At 44.4% G+C, this 22554-nt stretch overlaps 1 protein-coding gene across 3 annotated transcripts; it reads right to left on the bottom strand.

Annotated features, from left to right (window-relative positions):
* Positions 1 to 378: 378 nt before the first annotated feature.
* On the bottom strand, positions 379 to 22272 carry wdr62 (WD repeat domain 62). 3 transcript variants are annotated; one of them, XM_049577581.1, is made up of 30 exons: positions 21978 to 22272; positions 19671 to 19762; positions 19523 to 19585; positions 19352 to 19409; positions 19062 to 19229; positions 18806 to 18943; positions 18543 to 18725; positions 16712 to 16872; positions 16461 to 16632; positions 16158 to 16289; positions 15881 to 16044; positions 15645 to 15736; positions 14595 to 14720; positions 12690 to 12760; positions 12443 to 12564; positions 12289 to 12364; positions 12040 to 12151; positions 9800 to 9863; positions 7396 to 7509; positions 7140 to 7315; positions 6992 to 7044; positions 6660 to 6881; positions 6190 to 6281; positions 5968 to 6119; positions 4740 to 4853; positions 4501 to 4651; positions 2054 to 2132; positions 1876 to 1933; positions 1565 to 1665; positions 379 to 815 (listed from the first exon to the last, which is right to left on the bottom strand). In XM_049577581.1, the coding sequence occupies exons 1-30, from the start codon at positions 22065 to 22067 to the stop codon at positions 675 to 677; spliced, it is 3537 nt and encodes a 1178-aa protein (XP_049433538.1). In that variant the 5' UTR covers positions 22068 to 22272; the 3' UTR covers positions 379 to 674. The 3 variants fall into 3 exon arrangements, with proteins under 3 accessions (XP_049433538.1, XP_049433539.1, XP_049433540.1); XM_049577582.1 differs by having other exon boundaries at positions 6660 to 6878; XM_049577583.1 differs by having other exon boundaries at positions 7203 to 7315.
* Between the last annotated feature and the right edge of the window lie 282 nt (positions 22273 to 22554).

The following is a 22554-nucleotide window of genomic DNA, read 5'->3' as shown; positions in this document are numbered from 1 at the left end:
ATTTTTTTTAAATCTCAAAATGTTAACTCTTTATCTTCGTAATATTCTGACTTCCTTAAAAATATTTGGACTTTTTGAAATTTCTTCAACTTTTATCCTGATAACGTTCAGACTATTGTTCTCAAAATATTTTGACTGTTTTTCTTGTAATATTCCCTCTTTTATTCCTTGTGTTTTGTGGGATATACCAACTTTTTTCCTGAAAAAGATTGTTTTTTTTCTTTTATTTCTAGTAATCTTCCAGCTTTTCTCATCACGTTCTGTACTTGAGATATTTGACTTCCTGACAGTGTTGAATTTAGGTTGTTTTTGAGTGGAATTAAATCACTCGGTTCTATTTTCAGCTGAAAAAATAAATAGAAATAAAAAATATTAAGCTCTGTAAAACACAAACATTTATTATATAGAAACATAAAATTACACTTTATGTACAAACAGTGATCGTGGTCAAAAACACATTTTGCTGCCACATAAACAAACATAAGGTGCATTAAATTTAATACTGATGTTGATAAAGTCACTGGGGCTGATGGTGAAGTGAAATTTGTCCCCTTTCAGCCTCCGTACCGACAGCAGCGGAGTGACTGGTCCTGGTTCAGATCCGGTTCAGTTTGTTCTGGGCAAACTGGACCGGCAGATCAGGGTATTCCCTCAGCAGACACCTCATCCTCCAGTCAACCAGAGGGGGCGCTGCTGCCCCACCCGTCTCCTCCCGGCAGCACCGCCTGCAGCTCGGAGTGAACAACATCAAACGCTCCCTGCAGGATGGACGACATCTGAAGATGCTGCTCCGAAGCACCGGCCGACACGCTGAGCTGCAGGAGGGACACAGAATCATATTTAGATTTAAAAAGCTGAAATTACAACTGCGTTTACGTTCTATTTAATTTGAATCAAACGTAATTTTTTAAAAAAAAAGCATTATTATTTGTGTTGGTTTATCTCTTATTCAGGACCTTTCATTTAAGTTTATCGTTTACATTTTAGTTTTTGAAAGTCACTTGTTGATGCATCGGTTTTAATTATTGTGTTGACGCTTGAATTTCCCCGCACGCATTTTTTTAAACAAACTCTTGAAATCTTTCAAAATTTTTCATCAATCTGTTAAAAAATTTAGGAAATTATTCCTACTACATCTCATCTTGAAATTCTAAAACTTTTTCCTCAAAATATCAAAAATAAAAAAATCCCAAAACATTTCACTTTTTTTTTCTCAAAACACACATCTTTTTTTTTATAACATCACAGGTTTCTAGAATTTACAAATTTATCTCAAAACGTTGAAACTTTCTTTTAATCGTCTCTCAACACCAACTTTTCTTCATCAGTGTTACTTAGTGTAACTTAATTTTTTTTTACCTTGTTAAAAATTTTCCTGGAAACATTTTGTTTTCGTAAATAATGGGTTTTTTTTACTCGAAAAGCCTTCGAAGCGATAAATATCTTGAAATTTACAAAGTCTTTGAAATATCACAATTCAAGATTTAATTCAAACTCTGAGGCCGCTCTGAAACACCACCCGAGATCAACAGCAGACCCTCGTTCAGACAGACAGGAAGTTCACCTGTTGGTAGAGATCTACGGCTCGTCTCGCCGCCTCTCTCAGCTCGTTGGCGACCTGCTGACAGTGCTGCAGACCGAGCGTCTCTTTCCCATCACCTGAACCTGCAACAACAAAACATCCTGATCATTTATCTCCTGTTAGAGTCTGAACACCTGCGGGTGGCGCTGCAGGACGGATCTGTGTGTGTGGGCTAAATGTAACCACGTGTGTGTGTGTGTGTGTGTGTGTGTGTGTGTGTGTGTGTGTGTGTGTGTGTGTGTGTGTTGGCTAAACGTAACCACGTGTGTGTTAAAATTTGAGACATGACTCACCACCACTGCTGTTTTCATCCTGGGACGAGGCGACGTCACAACTCAACTCAGAGCTCACCTGGAAACAAACGTTTAGTCAGCGACTTTCCGTCACCACACTTCACTAACAGTCACCATGTTGTTGTGTATAACGTGTCAGGCTGTCAGGTGATGCGTTCAGAGTCAGGTGTGTTTGTACCGACGTGCTGCTGACGTTACTCTCCTCTGAGATGCTCGCTGGGATTGACACAGGAGGCGGAGCCTGGCTGGGCCACGCCCTGAAATCGAAGCAGGAACAGAGTGTTATCACTGTGACGACCAACAGTTCAAACCTCGTCTTCACCAGGCTTCTGATTCAGGTCTCTGCTCCGAAATTATGTCCAAAAAATTAAAGGAGTATTTATCTGCAGCAACGAGGTCTGTGTGGACAATCTGGTCTGAGATAAAAGGTGACACTGAGGAGGTGGAAGCTTCAGCGCTGTGTCAGATACATTAAGAATAAAACAGAATATATTAAAGATTTCATCTCCGCCTGAAAAAATGTTTTTACTTTTTGAGGGAATGTTCCTTTGTGATACTTAGGTCACAATTCGATATCACGTTACGGTATGACGATATGATATGATGATATGATATGATATCACGATATTCTGGTCACAATTCGATATCAAGATACTTTGGTCGCTGGGTGTCGGTGGCTTAGTGGTAGAGCAGGCGTCCCATGTACAAGGCTGTTGCCACAGCGGCCCGGGTTCGACTCCAGGCTGTGGCCCTTTGCTGCATGTCACTCCCTCTCTCTCTTTTCACGCTCGTCTGTCCTGTACATTAAAGGCTAAAATGCTCCAAAAATGTCTTGGGGGGGGGGGAGGGGAGAAGTTGCTTGGGTCGCAATGTGATTTTTTCACGATACGACTAGGGCTGTAGTCAACCAAAAAAAAAAATCTTGGTCGCACATAATCTTCAACTAATCGATTAGTCGTGGGGAAAAAAAAAATCTGCACGTTATTTTTACTTGTGTGGTGGTGTGTCTGTGTCACTCTGCAGTTACACCTCCAAAACACTAGTCGGCGGTGGAGGACTGTGTTAAGAGCTGTAAAGTTTAGTTCAAATCAAACTTTATTTATATAGTTGATTCAAAACACACAGTAAACACACAGTAAACACACATTAAACACACAGTAAACACATATTAAACACAGTAAACACATATTAAACACATTAAACACATATTAAACACACATTAAACATGGCTTAATAGAGACAGTCTCAAACACAAATCAGCTTCACTATAACTCGCAGCATTCACAGACAAACACTTGTCTTTATCTGGACACATTTTCCCCACAAATACAACATGCTAACGTTATTAGCACAAGCCTATGGCATTTTACATTGTATAAATTAGCCTAGCGTCTAGCGATCTTTTCCTCTTCTCATATAAAACCAGGGACAACAGCAACATGTAACAAAGGTAACAGCACATAATTCGGCTCCATTACAACTCACAAGACTCACTGACAAAACAACTGTCTGATACTAAACACGTTTTCCAAACAACAACATGCTAACGTTAGTAGCGCCAGCCTATGGCATTTTACATTGTATACATTAGTCTAGCAACGAGCGGACATTTCCTCTGCTCATATGAAGCCAGGATAAATCACACACAAGACTTAAAATGCTATTTTAGTGGAGGCTTTATTGTCTTCACAATTTATTGTTTCTTATCTGTGAAATTAAAGTAAATACAAGCTTTGTTTCCACTGAGGGAAATGGTGTCAGCTTACAGAGACAGACAGGAGGTCTGCGTCACTGTGACACTGAGCGTGAGGGTGGGCGAGTTCAACTTTCTGTCAACAATGGGGGTGTTTTGAAAACACCCCCATTTTCACAGGTAACTTAGCCTGTCCCCCCGCCGCAGGAAATAATGGATTAATCCTGGAAAGCTGTTGATGTGGCACTTTTCTCCTCATGAAAGTAACACGGCGATTATTGGACCAATGAGAATTTGGTCGGACGAGAGCATAGCGACCAAATAATCGACTAGTCGACCAGGAGACTACAGCCCTAAATTTGATATCATGATACCTGGGTCACAGTAGAGCTTGGGTACGGCTGTGTCGGTGAATAAACGGGTTCACGTGTTTTTAGCATGTAACAAAAGCCTTGGTTTTCGACAGTACTGTATGGACGCAGATCTTTGCACAGAAGTAGGTGACTGACTATGTTATTTTCTGATGGTAGTTGTGCCGAGCTCAGTGTGTCCAGTATTGGTTGATTTTTAGTGTTAGCTTGGCGTGCAGTGGCTAACGCAGCCTCTGGATGGTGGAGTGTGAGGAACACATTTATGGAGGTGTCCCGCTGCACTTCAGAGACAGCGTTTACCGATGGATCAGACTCGAAGAGGCGGTCGCTTTGGATGAATAATTTCAGGCAGCTTTTCGCAACCACATAAACAACAAAGGTAAGACAGAGTCTGCAGTTGTTGATGTACGAAGGCGAGTTTTTTGGCGGTTCCTCAGGATTTATTGGAGGAGTTGTTTGAGTGGAGAATGAAGTGACAGATACTGGGAGTGTTGGAATGTGATCGTGCACCTGTACGCATGTGTGTGGGCAGGGCCTCTCAAGAAAACAGTTGTGTCATACCTGTCTGTCAGAGTCCCTGAGGATTGTGGGTAGACTGGCCTGATTCTGTCCTGGAAGCGAGACAGGAAGCGGGTGGAGATGCTGAGTCGAGGGTTCAGGTAGTGTTTGTCCTCTGATGGCTGCAGCGTCCTCAGGTCGGCCTCGAACTTCTCTGAAAGGTCACAAACGCCACAGTGTGAGGAGACAGCACCGGAACACTGATGATGATGATGATGATGATGATGGAGAGCGTTTGGTACCGTCAGTCAGACTGGACGCCAGAGTGTCAAAGTGGTTCTTCACAGAGTTTCTGTCCTCGTCATCCTCCAGACCCAAACTGCCCACAGAGCTGGCCTGACTCAGAGAGTCTGTGTCTGACAGGAAAGACGAGCATCACAAGTCTGATCTCACAACAGTGACATCACCAAAACCGAACTCAGCATGGCGTCAAGGTCGGCACCAAAGATTAGTGTCACCAGTTCACCATCTGACCCCTCTGTCCCACAGTAATGATGTTAGGTATAGTCAAACACATGTTTTGTGAGGTCACAAAAAAAAATTACTCAAAGTGTCTTTTCAATGTTGTGTTCATGAAAAAGAGATGGACACAAGGTCACAGTGAGCGTTGACCTTTGACCACCAAACTCTAATCAGTGATTCAAGTGGACATTTGTGCCAAATTTGAAAAAATTCCTTCAAGGTGTTTTTGAGTGAATCAAATTCACATGAATGTGACAGAACTAAGGTCACAGTTACCTTGACTTTTAATCACAAAAATCTAATGAGTTCATTCTTGAGTCCAAGTGGACATTTGTGCCAAAAATTCCCTCAAGATGTTCTTGAAAAATCAAGTTCACGAGAATAAGACAGATGCTAGGTCACAGTGAGCGTTGACCTTTGACCACCAAAAACTAATCCGTTCATTTGTTACTCTAAGTGTCTGTCAAGGTGTTCTTAAGATATCACATTCACAAAACAGAGACAGATGCAGAGTCACAGTGAGCATTGACATTTGACCACCAAAATTAAATCAGTTCATCTGTGATTCCAGGTGGACGTTTGTGCCAAATTAGAAAAAATTCCCCTCAAGGTGTTCTTGAAATATCAAGTTCACGAGAATGAGACATCTGCAAGGTCACAGTTACCTTGAAATTTAACTGCTACAATCTTATCAATTCATCGGTGATACCAAGTGAATGTCTGTGTCAGATTTGAGGACGTTCCCTCAAGACGTTATTGATACCACGATCATGAAAAAGAGACAGACACAAGGTCACAGTGACCTCTGACCACCAAAATCTAATCGCTTTGTGGACGTTTGTGCCAAGTTTTAAGAAATTCCCTAAAGGCATTGTTGAGATATCACTTTCGTGAGAATCAGACGGACGGACAGACGGACAACCTGAAACCTATCTCCTCCATCCTCAGCTGTTGCCGTCATAGAGGCGTGAAAATAGCGTACGTCCAGTTTCACGCTACGGCTCTCACCGGTGTCGTGCTGCTGCTCCAGACTTCCTGCTGAGTCTTCAGAGCAGGCGGAGTCTGGACCCAGCTGAGTGCTCCACACTGGCTCCACCCTCTGACCTTTGACCTCCAGCTGGGTCAGAGAGCGCTCGGCCACGAGCTCCACATCAAACTCCCTGAAAACACACAGAGTCCATGACGAAGATGTTTGTTTGTTTGTTTGAGCTTCCTGAGTGTGACGCTCACCTGTCAGCCGAGGTGTCGGTGGTGCTGTTGGTGTCGGTGGTGCTGGGGTAGATGATGTAGCTGCTCCTGTTCTCACCTGGATTCTGCAGCACCTGAACATCACACACAGTCAGAGAGACGTCAAGTGTCTGCTCACAGCCAATCAGCAACCTGCCAAAAATTGCACTTCCTCTAATGACCACTGGAGGCCGACTGCAAGAGTCAGCAAGAACATAACCACAGCCTGGAAACCTGGAACAATTTTCCGTCATCAAAATAACTGAGCTGAACTTCCCAGAAGCAGCTTCCTCTAATTTGTTCAATCTCTTTATAATCCCAAACATCACTTCTTCCTCCTCCTCCTCTTCGTCCTCTCTCTGCTCCTCCTCATCTTCCTCCTCCTCCTCCTCCTTCTCCTCCTCCTGACTCTTAGTAGGACTCTAGGAGCAGATGGTCAGAGGGTTCAGCTGCTCCGCCCACTAGCTTTGTACCTGCTCCTCCTCTCCCAGCAGATTCTCCAGCCTCTGAGGGTGGAAGTCTTCCTCCTCCTCCTCCCTCTGCTCCTCCTCCTCCTCTTCCTCCTGACTCTTGGTGGGACTCGGGGAGAAGTTGGAGCAGATGATCAGGGGGCTTGGGTGCTCCGCCCACCGACTCCGCACCTGGCGAGGCTCAGTTCCTGATTGGATGGCAGAAGAGGCTCCGCCCTGACCCTGCTGAACACACACACACACACACACACACACACACACACACTACATTAAAATCAATGTGTAGGCTGATTGATTATCTGAATACTGATCAGGAATGATCAGATGGAACTGACCAGCTTTCTGAACCACATGGGAAGTTTCCCGTTGCTCTGAAGAGGCGGAGCATCTGAAACAACAACAACAGGACTCAACCACAAGAACATCACAGACATGTAATCTGACCCCAGACCTCCTCCTCCTCCTCCTCCTCCTCCTCCTCACATAGAGCAGAGTCCAGTCTGTCTGGACTCCCCAGGTCCCCCTCCTCCTCCTCCTCCTCCTCACATAGAGCAGAGTCTAGTCTGTCTGGACTCCCCTGGACCCCCTCCTCCTCCTCCTCCTCCTCCTCCTCCTCCTCAGGCAGCTGAGACGAGGGTCCAGTGATGAAGGTCTCCCTCCTGAAACAACAGACACATCAGCTCCTCCTCCAGCTCCTCCTCCTCTAGCTCCTCCTCCTCTAGCTCCTCCTCGCACTCACCTGATGTTCTGCGGTCTGAGGCTGCAGGTTTCAGGTGCGGTGGTCAGTCTGAGGCCCCGCCTCTTCCTCATGGTGCTGGTCATCTGAGAGTCCAACCTCCACACAAACACACAACTACACACACACACACACACACACACACACCATTAACTACAATTATTATAATATTAATTATAGACACAATGTCACAGTCAAGCTGACCTTTGACCTTTTGACCTCTATTATTTTATCCTGTTAGACATTTGTCACGTTTGTCAGAATTATAGAATGTAATTTATTAGAGTATAAATTCTTCCGTTGAGGACAAAAACATGTTTTGTAATGTCACACTGACCGTTGAAATTTCTAATCACTTTATTCGTCAGTCCAAGTGGACGTTTGTGCCAAATCTGAAGAAATTCCCTCAAGCTGTTCTTAAGATATTGCTTTCACAAGAATGAGATGGATACAAGGTCACAGCAACCTTGAGCTTTGACCCTTGACAACCAAAATCAAATCAGTTCATCCCTGATTCCAAGTGCCATTTGTGCCAAATTTGAAAGAAATAAAAAAAATCCATCAGGTGTTCAAGAAATCTCATTAATAAAACTAAGACAGGCCAAGGTCACAGTGACGTTGACCTTTGACTACCAAAATCTTTGTCAATTTATCGCTGAATTAAATTCCAAGGAGACATTTGTGCCAAACTTAAAGAAATTCCCTGTAAGTGTTCTCGAGATATCTTATCGCTAGACAGCATGGTCATATTGACTTTGATCTTTGTCAAGAAAAATCTAGTCAGTTCATTGTCAAGTCCAGGTGAACGTTTGGGCTAAATTAGAAGAAATTCCCTCAAGGTGTTCTTGAGATTAGGGATGCACCGAATATTCGGTAACCGAATATATTCGGCCGAATATTGCAAAAAAACACACATTTGGTATTCGGTGGAATAAGTTAAAAGCAAGGCCGAATAATAGCGGCGTGTTTTGATAATGCAATCAAACAGCGTGCCGTGACCGGCGGATTAAAATGTCGGCAGTGTGGCAATCCACCCGTCACGGCACTAGCATTTGCGACTAAAAATAGTTTTGAGCGAGCAAAATAGGCTTAAATCATTCAGCACGCTGTGCGAGCAGCCTACAGATTTCAACCAGCAGCAGAAACGAAAGGCGAATCCCACCGATTGTGGGTTGAACGGGGGTCACAGACACAGACAGTAATGTTAATGTATTCCTGTCAAATACGGCGGCCATCGGCTTACCGGCGACGGATAAGTTGGCTCCAATAATATCCTCTTCTTGGCGTCATGACTGCCCAGAAGTACCTGAACAGCCGGGCCAGCCGAACACAGGTATGTGACGTGTCAGAGGAGAAACGAGCCGTTCACGGTCCACAAACCTCACCGCACTTTATGGACTGTTCTTTACTTGTCAGGGGAGGAGGGTGGCTGGTTGATTCTTATTTTATTTATTTATTTTATTTTGATCCCCCCTATGTTCATCACTTATTGATGCTGTTTTTGAAGTATGAATAAGTCAATAAGTAATTTATTCCATTGAAATATCATTGATGTATTATAGAAAAGTGATTTATCTTTTTATAAATGACAAAAGGCACATCTGCCTCATTTTTGCTGTGGTATCGTGATACTACTCAGAACCGTGATACTTTCACTGGTATCGTACCGTGGGTCCCAATTTTGGTACCGTGACAACACTAATCTGGAAGGTTCATCTGCAAAAACTAATGAAAAACTAAACAATGATATTCGGTATTCGGCCAAGCGTTTAATATTATTCGGCTTCGGCCACAAATTTTCAATTCGGTGCATCCCTAATTGAGATATTGTGTTCACAAGAATAGGATGGATGTACATACATACGTACATGTACTTAAGTACGGACAACCCAAAAACATATTGTCTGAGGCATAAAAAACTACTTACTTTGACCTTCAACCATCAATTTCTTATGTTTATTCTTTGAGGTGGACATTTGTGCCAAATTTGAAGAAATTTCTTCAAGCTGTTCTTGAGATATTGAGTTGACGAGCATGAGATGGATGCAAGGTCACAGCGACCTTGAGCTTTGACCACCACAATTTAATTGGTTCATTCTTGACTCCAAGTGGACATTTGTGCTAAATATGAAGAAATTTCCTCAAAGGTGTTTTTGAGGTGTCCTTAAAATATCACATTCGGGAAAATAGGTGTGTTTATTGGTTCGGTGTCACACAGTGCATTCTGGGAGTTGTAGGTTTTCTACCTCTTCAGGAACAGTGACGATCACAGTATTTTTCCTGTTTCCTGTGGTCATGTGACACTTTGTGCTGCACAGTTTGATGACGACACCATCTTTATCTCTGCAGCAGTAAAACACGGACTGATCTGAAGAAGAGCTGCAATTCTGACACCTGTACAGTTTACCTGTCTCCGGACACGGTGATGAGGTGTCTGCAGTCCTGAGTGAACCTCATGCAGGTGACGATCTCTGAGGACACAAAAAAACAAACAAACAAATAGGTGAATCAACATCTGAAGAGGAAAGAGAAGGACCTGAGAGAATCTTTGACCAAATCCTTATCAGTTTATCGTTGAGTCCTAGTGGATGTTTGTGCCAAATTTGAGGGACTGAAATATTGTGTTCACAGACATGAGACAACCGCAAGGTCACAGTGACCTTGACTTTTAACTTCCAAATTAAAATCAGTTTGTTCTTGACTCTAAGTGGACGTCTGTGCCACGTTTGAGGAAACTCCTTCAAGGACATCTTTTATGACCTTCTTGAGATATTGCATAATACACCAAACCTGTGCTTTGACTCTTTAAACCTCTCCTTGTCCCGACTCCTGAACGCCTCTTCCTTCAGCCACCTCAGCTGTCTGAGTTTAGGACTAAACCAGGGTTTGTCATTGTTATACCTCACCATGATGCGTGATGGTATACAGCAGTCCTCACAGAAGCTGATGTATGATGTCACAGCCTCTGTGTACTCATCCAGACAACTGGTGGCGGTCCTGAAAACATCCCAGTCAGTGGTGCCCAAACACGCCTGAAGATCCTCCACAGCATCACTGCTCCACTTCTTAGATGACCTCACAACAGGTTTACAGAGCTTTAACTTCTGCCTGTATGAGGGAATCAGGTGGACGGTGGCGTGGTCAGAGTGGCCCAGTGTGGCGTGGGGGACGGCGTGACAGGCTTTGTTAACAGTTGTGTAACAGTGATCCAGGATATTCTTCTCGCTGGTCAGACGTTTTATAAACTGTTTGTATTTGGGGAGTTCATGTGTGAGGTTACCTTTGTTAAAGTCGCCAGGGACAATAACTAAGGAGTCTGGGTAAATCCGCTCCACACACAGAATCTGGTCAGCGAGCGTGCGCTGTGCCTCCTGCACGTTGGCCTGCGATGGGATGTAAACACCGACCAGAATGAATGGAGCAAACTCACGGGGGGAGTGAAAAGGTCTGCAGTTGATGAAAAAAGATTCCAGATCAGGAGAGCAGTGCTGCTGGATCACTGTCACGTCATTACACCAGCCGCTGTTAGTGTAAAAACAGATACCTCCACCTTTAGTTTAGCCGGAGAGTTCCGTGTTACGGTCCGCTCTTAAGAGTTGGAAGCCTGCCAGCTGCAGCACAGAGTCCGGTATCGATCCACACAGCCACGTCTCCGTGAAGCACAAAACTGCAGATGTAGAGAGGTCTCTGTTTTTCACCATCAGTAGCTGAAGTTCATCCCGTTTGTTAGCAAGCGAACGCACGTTGGAAAGAAATATACCTGGCAGCGATGTGTGGTGTCCACGATGGCAGAGACACACGAGCACACCGGCACGTTTTCCCCTCCTCCGGCGTTTCACTGCACGAGCAAAGGTGAGGGCCAAGAAGCCCAATAAATCCACTGAAAGCTTGAGAAAAGTGGGGGGAAAACGCTGGAGTTGTTCCCTTGATGTTCATAAGCTCTTCTCTGGTGAAAGAGAATCGGGAACTGGCGCAAAAAACAGGGTTTATAAACAAAGCAAAACCATACGCACCAAAACACAGAAGAAGCCTTCCGTGGCGCCATCTTGACGCCATTCTTGACCTTTGACCCAAAAATCTGATCAGATTATCATAGAGTCAGATCGGACATTGGTGCCAAATTTGAGGAAATTCCCTCGGGACCTTTTTGAGACATTGCATTAACGAGAATGAGATGAACCAGGTCACAAAGATGGTGACCTTTGACCACCAATATGCCAAATTTAAGGAATTTTCCATTAGGTCTTTTTGAGATATCACGTTCAAACAATGAGATGGGTACATGGTCACAGTGACCGCTGACCACCAAATTCTAATCAGTCAATCCTTGAATCCAAGGGGACACTGCAAAATTTGAGGAAGTTTCCTCAAGTCTGTCCTAAAATATTGCATTCACACAACTGAGACCAACACAAGGTCACAATGACCTTGACCTCTGACCACCAAATTATAATCAGTTTGTTCTTGACTCTGACAGGACACTTGCGCCAAATTTGAGGAAACTCCCTCAGGGCCTTCTTGAGATATCGTGTTGACAAGAATGAGATGGAGGGACAAACGGACAACGTGAAAACACACGTCCTCCAGCCGTGGACATCACACAGTGTCTGCTGCTTTAAAAACAAACATGTTGTTGGATTTACTCACCAGAGTGTCCAGACAGTGTGGAGACACACTCTCCTGACTCGTAGTCAAAGATGGTGATGCTTTTATCAGAGCAGCTCGTGGCGAAGAACGACCCTGACGGATCCATCTGAAGCTGCAGAGCATCGGCCAATCACATGACAGAATGAAGACGCATCGGCAGAGGGTCATATGTTATAACTCTGCAACATGAGACCAGAACTCATCTGATAGGCTGGTTGATAAACATCAATAATCAATACGTGTCCTGACCTTCAGCAGAGCTCCTTTGTCATTGGACGAGCCTTTCAAACACTTCTTCAGTTTCCCCATTTCCACGCTGTAAACCCTGAAAACAAATCCGCTTCAGTCCTCAGCCCATCGTTACACGATGTTACTCCGTCTTGTTTTCTTACTGATGTCTTACCTGACATTTCGGTCCTGACAGGCGATGGCGACGTGCGTCCTTGATGAGTCCAGGTCCATGTCGTACAGCATCGTCTTCTCCACCACGTGGTGACTCCTGGAGAACTCCAGACCCTCCGCCGTCTGGACGTGACATCATAACACAGAGGAGTTTTACCATCAGCAGTTTGTAGCTGAATGAATAAAACAACCCGAGACGCCCCGACAGAACGCCGTCCATATGACTGTACATATTAGCGTGTTCAGACCTGCTCAGCTGTCTGGAAGTAGATGCTTTTGTCGGCTCCACAGCTCACCATTCGGACCTCTGGACTCTCACCTGGAACACACACACAGGTAAGACTTTACAGGAAGTGACGGTGAGACCCTGTCAGAATGACGTGTGTCTGTTATCCAACCAGTAATTTGAGTTTCAAATTTAAAACCAGAATTATATTTATGCTGTTAGACTTGTGTGTGAGATTGTCGTAATCAGTGTATGAATTCTTGAATTACGGCCAAAAATATGTTTTGAGAGGTCACAGTGCCCTTTGACCCCCAAATTCCTCTTCATCACCTTTATTTAAGACTCATAAGATAAGACTTCTAATAAGCTTACTGTTAATCCAAGTGGATGTTTGTGCCAAATTTAACCAATTTCCCTCAGGGTCTTCTTGAGATATCACGTTTAAAGAATGAGATGGACACAAGGTCACAGTGACCTCTGACCACCAAACTGTTATCAGTTCATCCTCGAGTCCAAGTAAAGGTTTGTGCCAAATTTGAGGAAATTCTCCCAGGAACTTCTTGAGTGATCACTCTATAAATTTCCATTGTTATGCGGATGATACTCAGTTGTATTTATCGATGAAGCCAGAAGAAAGTAATCAATTAACTAAACTCCATAACTGCCTTAAAGACATAAAAACTTGGATGAGCACCAATTTCCTGATGTTAAATTCAGACAAAACTGAAGTTATTGTTCTTGGCCCCAAACAACTCAGAGACTCTTTATCTGATGACATAGTTTCTCTAGATGGCATTGCTCTGGCCTCTAGCACTACCGTAAGAAACCTCGGAGTGATATTTGATCAAGATTTGTCTTTTAATTCTCATTTAAAACAAACCTCACGGACTGCATTTTTTCATCTGCGTAATATTGTGAAAATTAGGCCTATCCTGACCCGAAAAGATGCAGAAAAATTGGTCCACGCTTTTGTTACCTCAAGGCTGGATTACTGTAACTCTCTATTATCAGGTAGCTCTAGTAAGTCCTTAAAAACTCTCCAGCTAATTCAGAATGCAGCAGCACGTGTACTAACAGGAACTAAGAAACGAGATCATATCTCTCCTGTTTTAGCTTCTCTGCACTGGCTCCCTGTAAAATCCAGAATTGAATTTAAAATCCTACTGTTAACTTATAAAGCTCTAAATGGTCAGGCTCTATCACTACACTATCAGATATTAATATATACTTTCAACATATTGTACCACAACAGCCAGAATTACAATATTATTACTTTCATTAATGTTGTTGTAAGCGTCTGTCTGTCTGTCTGTCTGTCTCTCTCTCTCTAAATAAAATTGATTGATGGATCACATTAATGACAATGTGATGAACCAGGTCACAATGACCTTTACCTTTGACCTTCAACCACAAAATTATTATCAGTTTATTCTTCAGTCCAAGAGGACATTTGTGCCAAATTTGAAGAAATTGAGATGGACAAGGTCACAGTGACTTTGACCTTTAACCTATGACCACCAAAATCTAAGTTCACCGTTGAGTCCAAGAGGACATTTGTGCGAAATCTGCAGAAATACCCTTGAAGAGTTCTTGAGATATCGTGTTCTCAAGAAGGGGATGAACAGACAGACGGACTGACAACCCAAATAACTCGAGCCACGGCTATCGCCGGTGCAGAGGCATTTTTAATAGAATATTTTAAACCTGTGTGTAGAAATAATAAGAATGTTTGATATCAGCTTCTAATTTATTTAATTCAATTTACTGCTGATCACCAACTACAATTATTCATGTGTTGTTTCTTTATGAAGTAAAAAACAAAGAAGCGTCAGCTACTTCTGTGACAGATGGTGACAAATGCACAGATGACATCGTCACATATTGATCTCAGACTTATGTTATGAACAAACAGCTCTGGTGTGTTTACCGGTGAACTTGACAGCAGTGATGGAGGCTGAGTGGTCGTTCAGAGTCTGTTCCAGACTGTAGTTCTTCTCCAGGTTGAAGACGTGGATTAGTCGATCCTTGCTGGCTGATGCCAACAGCTTCACACCTGAAAGAACACAAACCAGGTAAACAAATATTTCATGTCTGACTCATATAAACCTCAAACTGAGCAGGATGTCATTAAGAGTGGACTGAGCCCACTTACAACTCCTGATTTACAGGCTGTGGTCAGAGGTCAGAGTTCAGTCCAGGTACCGTCTGTTGTTGTTCCAGCCCACTTTAGATGAAACCATGCCCACTTGTGCAACACCAAAACTGCCAGATATCGAAGGCCGATAATTTTCAACCAGCTCTGTGGCATCACAGTGTCAAAGCGCACAGAAATGCCACCTGCCTTCCCTTTTTCAGCAGTATTAATAGTATTTCCGGCAATACTGGATGTATTTCTGCTAGTATTAGAAGAATTTCTGTTGATATTCAAAGCATTTCTGGTAATATCAGAAGAAGTATTTAAGGTAGAATGAGAAGTATTTGCAGTATTTATATAATGAGTTAAGTGTTCCTGGCAGTATTTATATAATGGTGTTCCTGGTGGTATTCAGAGTATTTATGTCATTATTAAAAAGCTTGCACTGGAGGTCCATTTGACTTTTGCCTGCCGACCCTATGATGACACACAGCTGGTTGAAAATCTGTTCTTTATCTATCCAAGTCAGTATTTTCCACGCTTCTGTCAAATTTGGCGAAGACGAACCTTCAGTGTTTGGATCGACTCCGACTCCTCGCCAGATCACCTAACTTTCTGCGTGGACTGAATCAAAGGGGCCACGTGCTAAATCCATGGGTGCGCTAGCTAGTTAGCAGTGATCTCTTTAAACAACACTGGTAAGCAGTCAGCAGGGAGCCAACAACTGGGCCCTTACGTCTAACAGCCTGCTTTCATCACGCAGAAATGGACATGGCTTCATCTACAGTGGCTTGGAAAAACAAAAGACGCGTCCAGCTGATGACCTCTGACCTGTTGTCTCACCTGTGGATGCCGGGGAGAACTCAAGACACAACACCTCAGAGTCATGAGCCTCAATCTTCACCAGCTCATCCAGAAACTCCAAACCAAAGATCCTTAACACAGAGGGATGGACAGATAGAGGGACGGACGGATGGACAAATGACAAACAGACAGATGGCGAGACAGAGACACAAGTGAGACACTTTGTGAGGAGCTGTGTTGTGTTTCAGTGTCATCTAGCGCCGTGTGTCTCTTACCGCACATTTCCACAGCGGTCTCCAGCTGCCAGGTGTTGTCCATCAGGACTGACACCCAGCACTCTGATCCCTGACTTCCCATCAGCCCCTGCTGCCTTCCCCCTCTCCCCCCTCTCCCCCTCGGCCTGCACGTCCTCCTCCACATACAGAATCCTCAACAGGTCCTGAAACACACACACACACACACACACACACACACACACACACACATCATTAAAACACACTGTCTGTCCTCTACTGGCGTACTTGTACTCTTGTGTACTCATGCTGGTGTTACATTGCTGTAGAGGTTCCTGTGTGCAGTGGGGGGGTCAGTGTTCCACATCCTGATGGTGTTATCAGATGAACAGGTGAGGAAGGAGGATGGAGGCAGACAGGCCTGAGAGACATCTGACAGCTCGGGATACACCTGAACACAACACACACACACACACACACACACACACACACACACACAGACAGACACACCACTTTATATACACTACTATATATACTCCAGTATATAAACCAATATGTAGTATCAAAAATATATCTGGCAGTATAAGAAGTATTCCTGGTAGTATTTGTATTATGGACTTACTTCAACGCTCCACACACAGCTGCTGTGGTACAGAGCAGAGTACAGCTTCCCGGCGTTCCTCACGTCTCCGACGTCCCACACGTACAAACTGTGGTCATTGTACACACAGGTCAGGTGTCTGGCGATGGGGTCAAAGGTCAGAGCCAGCGTGTTGGGGTACTGAGCACCTGGACTGCAGGTGGAAACAGACACAGTAAGTAATCAGATTACTCAGCAGGTGTTCTGTCAGCAGTGTGTTTGCAGGACTGTACCTGTGCTGTACACTCTGGGTGAGGTCGACGCCCAGGCGGTGCGGGCAGTACAGCGTGGTGATGTACAACATCTTAGACGGACTGAACACTCTGACGGCTCCGTCAGCACAACCACAGAACATCAAGTCCTCACTGACCGCCAGACAGCTCGCTGAGGACGTCTGACAACAACAACAACAACAACAACAACATTTGGTGTGTTAGTTTTAGATCAACAGATCAACATATATTGGCCATGTTACCAGCAGGCATGGCATATCATTCCATTGTTATGCTGACGACACACAACTCTACCTCCGGACAGATCCCACCCCTTCTGCACTCCTGCCATCTGCCTCACTCACTTCCTGCCTCGAGGAGATAAAGGCGTGGATGAAGCTAAATTTCTTACAACTTAACAGCTCCAAGACCGAAGCCATCCTTGATGGCACCCTACACCAGGTCAGATCATCCACCTCCCCAGCATCTCTTTCTCCGGTGAGAACATCCGCGTCTACATCACTCACCAACCTCGGCATTAAAATGGACCCCCACCTTACATTCAAAATCCAAATCAAACACCTGTGCAAGACTTCCTTTTACCACCTCAGGATCATTGCAAAACTCCGTCCATCACTCAACCTGGCAGATGCTGAAAAGCTCGTCCACGCCTTTGTCTCCTCCAGGCCGGACCACTGTAATGCACTCCTCATCAGGATCCCTAGTAAAAACATCAGAGGCTTCAATACGTCCAGAACAGCGCTGCTAGGATCCTGATGAGGGCACGCAAGCATGACCATATCACACCCATCCTCAAATCACTCCACTGGCTGCCCATTGAACTCAGAATTCAATACAAGGTCTCCCTCCTCACACATCAGTGCATTCATGGACATGCTCCACTCCACCTTAAAGAGCTCCTCACTCCTCAGACTTCCTCACGCACCTGCCGCACTGCCAACCTCCTCAACCCTCCCCAGGACCAGACTCCACACCATGGTAGACCAGGCCTTCTGCTCGGCTGCTCCCAGGCTGTGGAATGCTCTCCCTGACCACCTGAGAGCACCGCAGACTGTGGACGCTTTTAAACACAACTTAAGACTTACTAAAGCCTTCTGATGTATTTTATCATGTTGTCTGTTTTTAATTCTTAGCATAGCATCTACACTGCCCTCTGTAGCTTTGAGATTTGGTTTTATGTAAAGTGCGTTACAAATTAAAAAATTTATTATTATTATTATTATTATTATTATCATCATTAAATAACACAGTTCTTATTTTGAAAAGCAACAGGGAAAATTAAAATCCTGTATTCACTGTACATCGTGTGTATTTACCTTACCTTACAGTTTTTGGTGTGTTTTTTAACCCTACACCTGAATTTTAGTCACACAGTTGTGCTTTAAATCATACATGTATTTCACATGTCACAGATGTTTCATTTATTGCCTGTCTATTTTAATCATACAGGTGCATCTTTAACCTTACATGTGATTTATATCGGACTGGTGATCTTTAACTGTGCAGGTGTTTTTGTTTTCTTACGTTAGTACTTAAAAATCGTACCAATACAATTTAAATACAGGTATATTTTTAAATCATACAGGTGTATTTTCAAAAGTACAAATCTATTTTCTATCATACAGGTGCATTTTTATCGTGCAGGCGCATTTTAAATCGTACAGGTGCATTTTAATTATTCAGGGGTGCATTTTGATCGTGCAGGTGTGTTTTAAACTGTACAGGTGTACATTTGATACAGGTGTGTGTTTGGTAAAGAAGTATATTTGGTACAGGTGTGTGTTTGGTACAGGTGTATTTCACATGGTGCAGGTGTACGTTCCTCACGTACCTTGAGGTCGACCCAGGCCTCCAGCTCCCGGCGGCTGTTGAACCGACACAGCACACCTGAGCTGGTGATGCAGTAGGTGTTAGACGCCATGGGGCCACGCCCACACGCCACCCCGCTGAACAAGTTGTCTTTAAAGTCGCCTAATAATGCTGACCGTCCAATCAGTGGCACCGTGCTGTTCACCTGGACACAGGGAGAAAATGATTAAACTCAGACAACAGTAAACTGAGCTGTGATTGGCTGATAGGAGGTCAGGGTGGTACCCGTCGTTCTTTGGAGGCGTCCAGGTACCAGAACTTGACATGTCTGTTTCCTGCGGTGACGAAGTAGCTGTTGTCCTGAGAGAGGGAGACAGCCAAGACTCTGCTGGACACTTTGTTGAACGCGATGATGGAACCTTTCTGCTCAAAGACACGGAGACACAGAGACAAGACGGACAAAACGCCATCAGGACGTTTTAGTTATTTACCCAGAGGACACGTGGACAAGTTCAGGCACTTTAAATCTGTGCGTCCTCACCCTCCAGTCCCACACGCTGACGGTCATGTCGTGTTGGTATCCCACGGAGACGATGTAGCTGCTGTTGGCAGAGAACGCCACGCAGGAAACGCCGTATTTATGAGACTGAACCTCGGCCACCTGACCCCCGTCCACCTCCCACACCCGCACACAGGGCATGTGACCACTCTGAAACACAAACACACACACACACACACACACACACACACACACACACACACACACACCTGTCCTTCACCTGTCCATCACCTGGTGTCCACACAGACACAACAGACACAGGTGTCTCTTACCTCACCAGTGACCAGGTGTTTCCCGTCATGAGAGAAGGACAGAGCGCTGAAGGGCTTCCTGGAAGACAGACAGACACCGTTTGAGGACCAGTCTGCATGTCCCAGTAACACCAGTACGTCTACTGTGTCTCCTTACTGTCCTCTGCAGTGTCTCCTTACTGACAGACTCACCTGGACGTGTTGACGATGTGTCTCTGTTTGTTGGTCTTCGGGTGAAGCAGGACGATGACACACCTGAGACACAAACAGTCCATTCAGGTCATAGCACCGTTACGTTCTTTATGTTCCGTCCAGGTGAGTCAGAGGGGGCGGGGCTTACCCTGCAGGATATGCGATGAGCCCAGACCTGGGGTCAGAGGTCAGGCCGCTGCTGCTGGCTGTGCTGATCCCCAGAACCTTCTCCAGACTCACCTGAAACATCAGACACAGACCTGACACTGTAACAGACGCTGAACTGACACGGTTCATTTATCAGACAGATCTGTCAACAACAAACAGGTGACATCATCAAACGTCGACGTTCAGAGTCCAGTCTTCTGTTTGGAGTACAGTGAACTCATTGTCATGTTTGAGATGATGTGAGCTTTGTGACATGGTGCGTTATCCTGCTGGAAGTAGCCATCAGAAGATGGGTACACTGTGGTCATAAAGGGATGGACACGCTCAGCAACAATACTCAGGTAGGCTGTGGTGTTTAAACCATGCTCAGTTGGTACTAAGAAAATCTCCCCCACACCATTACACCACCACCAGCAGCAGCAGCCTGAAGCGTTGATACAAGGCAGGATGGATCCATGCTTCCATCTGAATGTGGTTTTTCCAATCTTCTATTGTCCAGTTTTGGTGAGAAAACCCGTGTGAATTGTAGCCTCAGTTTCCTGTTGTTAGCTGACAGGAGTGGCACCTGGTGTGGTCTTCTGCTGCTGTAGCCCATCTGCTTCAAGGTTGGACAAGGTGTTGTTGCTTCAGAGATGCTCTTCTGCACACCTTGGTTGGAACCAGTGCTTATTTGACTTCCTGTTGCCTTTCTATCATCTTGAACCAGTCTGGCCATTCTCCTCTGACCTCTGGCATCAACAAGGCATTTTGGCTCACTGGATATTTTCTCTTTTTGGGACCATCCTCTGTAAACCCTAGAGATGGTTGTGCTGAACATCCCAGTAAATACTCAGAGCAGCCCGTCTGGCACCAACAACCATGCCACGTTCAAAGTCACTTCAATCACCTTTCTTCATCATTCTGATGCTCTGTTTGAACTTCAGCAGCTCGTCTTCATCATGTCTACATGACTAAATGTTAATGAGCTGCTGACACCTGATTGGCTGATTAGATATCTGTATAAACGAGCAGTTGGACAGGTGTACCTAGTAAAGTGGCCCGTGAATGTATGTGTAATGTGCCACAATGTTAACAGTAGTGTGTTAAATATTAAAAATATGAAACGTGTTTAATGTGCCTTGGGCTACAACAGTGTTGTGTGTAAGACAGAAATATAAAAACGTGTACAGAGTTAGAATATACGACACATTACAAACATGACGATGAGTTCACTGTACTCCAACAGCCTCCACAGTCACCAGATCTCAGTCCAATAGATCAGTGGTTCTCAAACAGTGTGCCGTGGGATTTTGTGATAACCACACATTACTATTATTACCATATTTGACTGGGCCTGTACAAAGTTATGAGTGAATTTACTGTATCAGTATGTTGTGCACACATTTCCTAATAAAGAGGCAAACTCGGGTAGATGAGATTGTGTCCAGTGTGAGGGATGATTCGTTTAAAAGCAGAAAGCCGTGAGCAGGACGGTGCATTCAGTTACTGTACGAAGCAAAACACCAAGATGATGAGCTCCCTCTGAGAGACAAAGACAAACTGTCAGGAGACAAAGTCATGAAGCTACCTGTCTGATTTTGTCTTATCTTTATTGTCTCATGTTTTTCTGAGACTGATGACACGTTATTGTGCACAGATATAAATACAGGTGAGCGTCGGAGACAAGTTTGAGCACCACAGGTACGGAGCACCTTTGGGAGATTCTGGGTACTTTATTTTTTCCATACATATGATTCAGTACTCTTTACATCATCAAACTATCACTGAAGTATGTCTGATTCACAAAGTGTGAGTGAGCAGCATTATAACATTTTCATTAATCAACAAAAAGGATTTTAAAGTGTTTATTAAATAATCGTGTATTTAATAAACACAAAGTGATGTAACTTAGTGTATCTACGAGCTTTTCTCATCATTGTGGATCCTTCACACTGATGAGAAAAGAGCAGAAACATTTATTGTGTCTTTATATTTTTACTGAAGATGTGATTTTAAACGTGTCATTAAATTGCTCGGTAACAGTTTTCGGTGACACACCGGTGGCCTCCTGCCTCAGTGTCCCAACAGTACCGTTAGCACGTTGCTATAAAAAGTTAGCTCACAAACTAACGTCATAACGGTTTTTATTTAAAAATGGAAACATCTGCACAGCTGAGTTTTATTAACTCTTTGAGTTTTTACATTCTCACACTTTGGTCTCAGTTCGTCTTTAAACTTGTCTCGAAACTTTAGCTAACGGCTCCGTGAAGCTAACTGTTAGCTCACGGTTAGCTCAGACTGTCGTTACCCGGCTGCTGCAGCTCCTCTTCGGCTGGCTCTGTCGGCTCTTCGTCCCCGCCGCTGGCTTCCTCTTCGCGGCGTCAGCTCCCTCCGCCATGCTGACACCCGCCTCACTTTCACCGTAACACCGGAGAGATACAGGCTACACACCGCGGTGTGGGCGCATCAGAGCCCGCAGAAGTGAACAAGGAGCCCGTCACTGAGGTCAACAACTCCCCGCCGCTGTTGTTGTTGTTGTTGATGATGATGATGATGATGGACGATTAGCTTAGCTTCATGCTAAGTTAACTAACTAAAGGAAACCTGACACCTGACTTATATACGGCGGGATTCTGGTTCAAACTCAGCCCCGCCTACTACTCATCAACCAACCAATGAACAGCCGAGGGCCCGCCCTCTGCCCCAAAACAACCAATGAGCAGACGAGAAGAAAAAATAACCCGCCCACTGTCCGCTAACCAACCAATCAGTTTCCGTATCAGTGACTCTCTGTGACCCAGTGTTTCAAACGGTATTTGTATTATTGATATTAGTAAAATAAAAAATATAACATCAATAATGTAACTAAAAAAATATCATAATAA

Source organism: Epinephelus fuscoguttatus, linkage group LG5 (genome assembly GCF_011397635.1).
Source record: "Epinephelus fuscoguttatus linkage group LG5, E.fuscoguttatus.final_Chr_v1".
Lineage (NCBI taxonomy): Eukaryota > Metazoa > Chordata > Actinopteri > Perciformes > Serranidae > Epinephelus > Epinephelus fuscoguttatus.
This window is presented reverse-complemented; position numbering and strand designations above follow the sequence as displayed.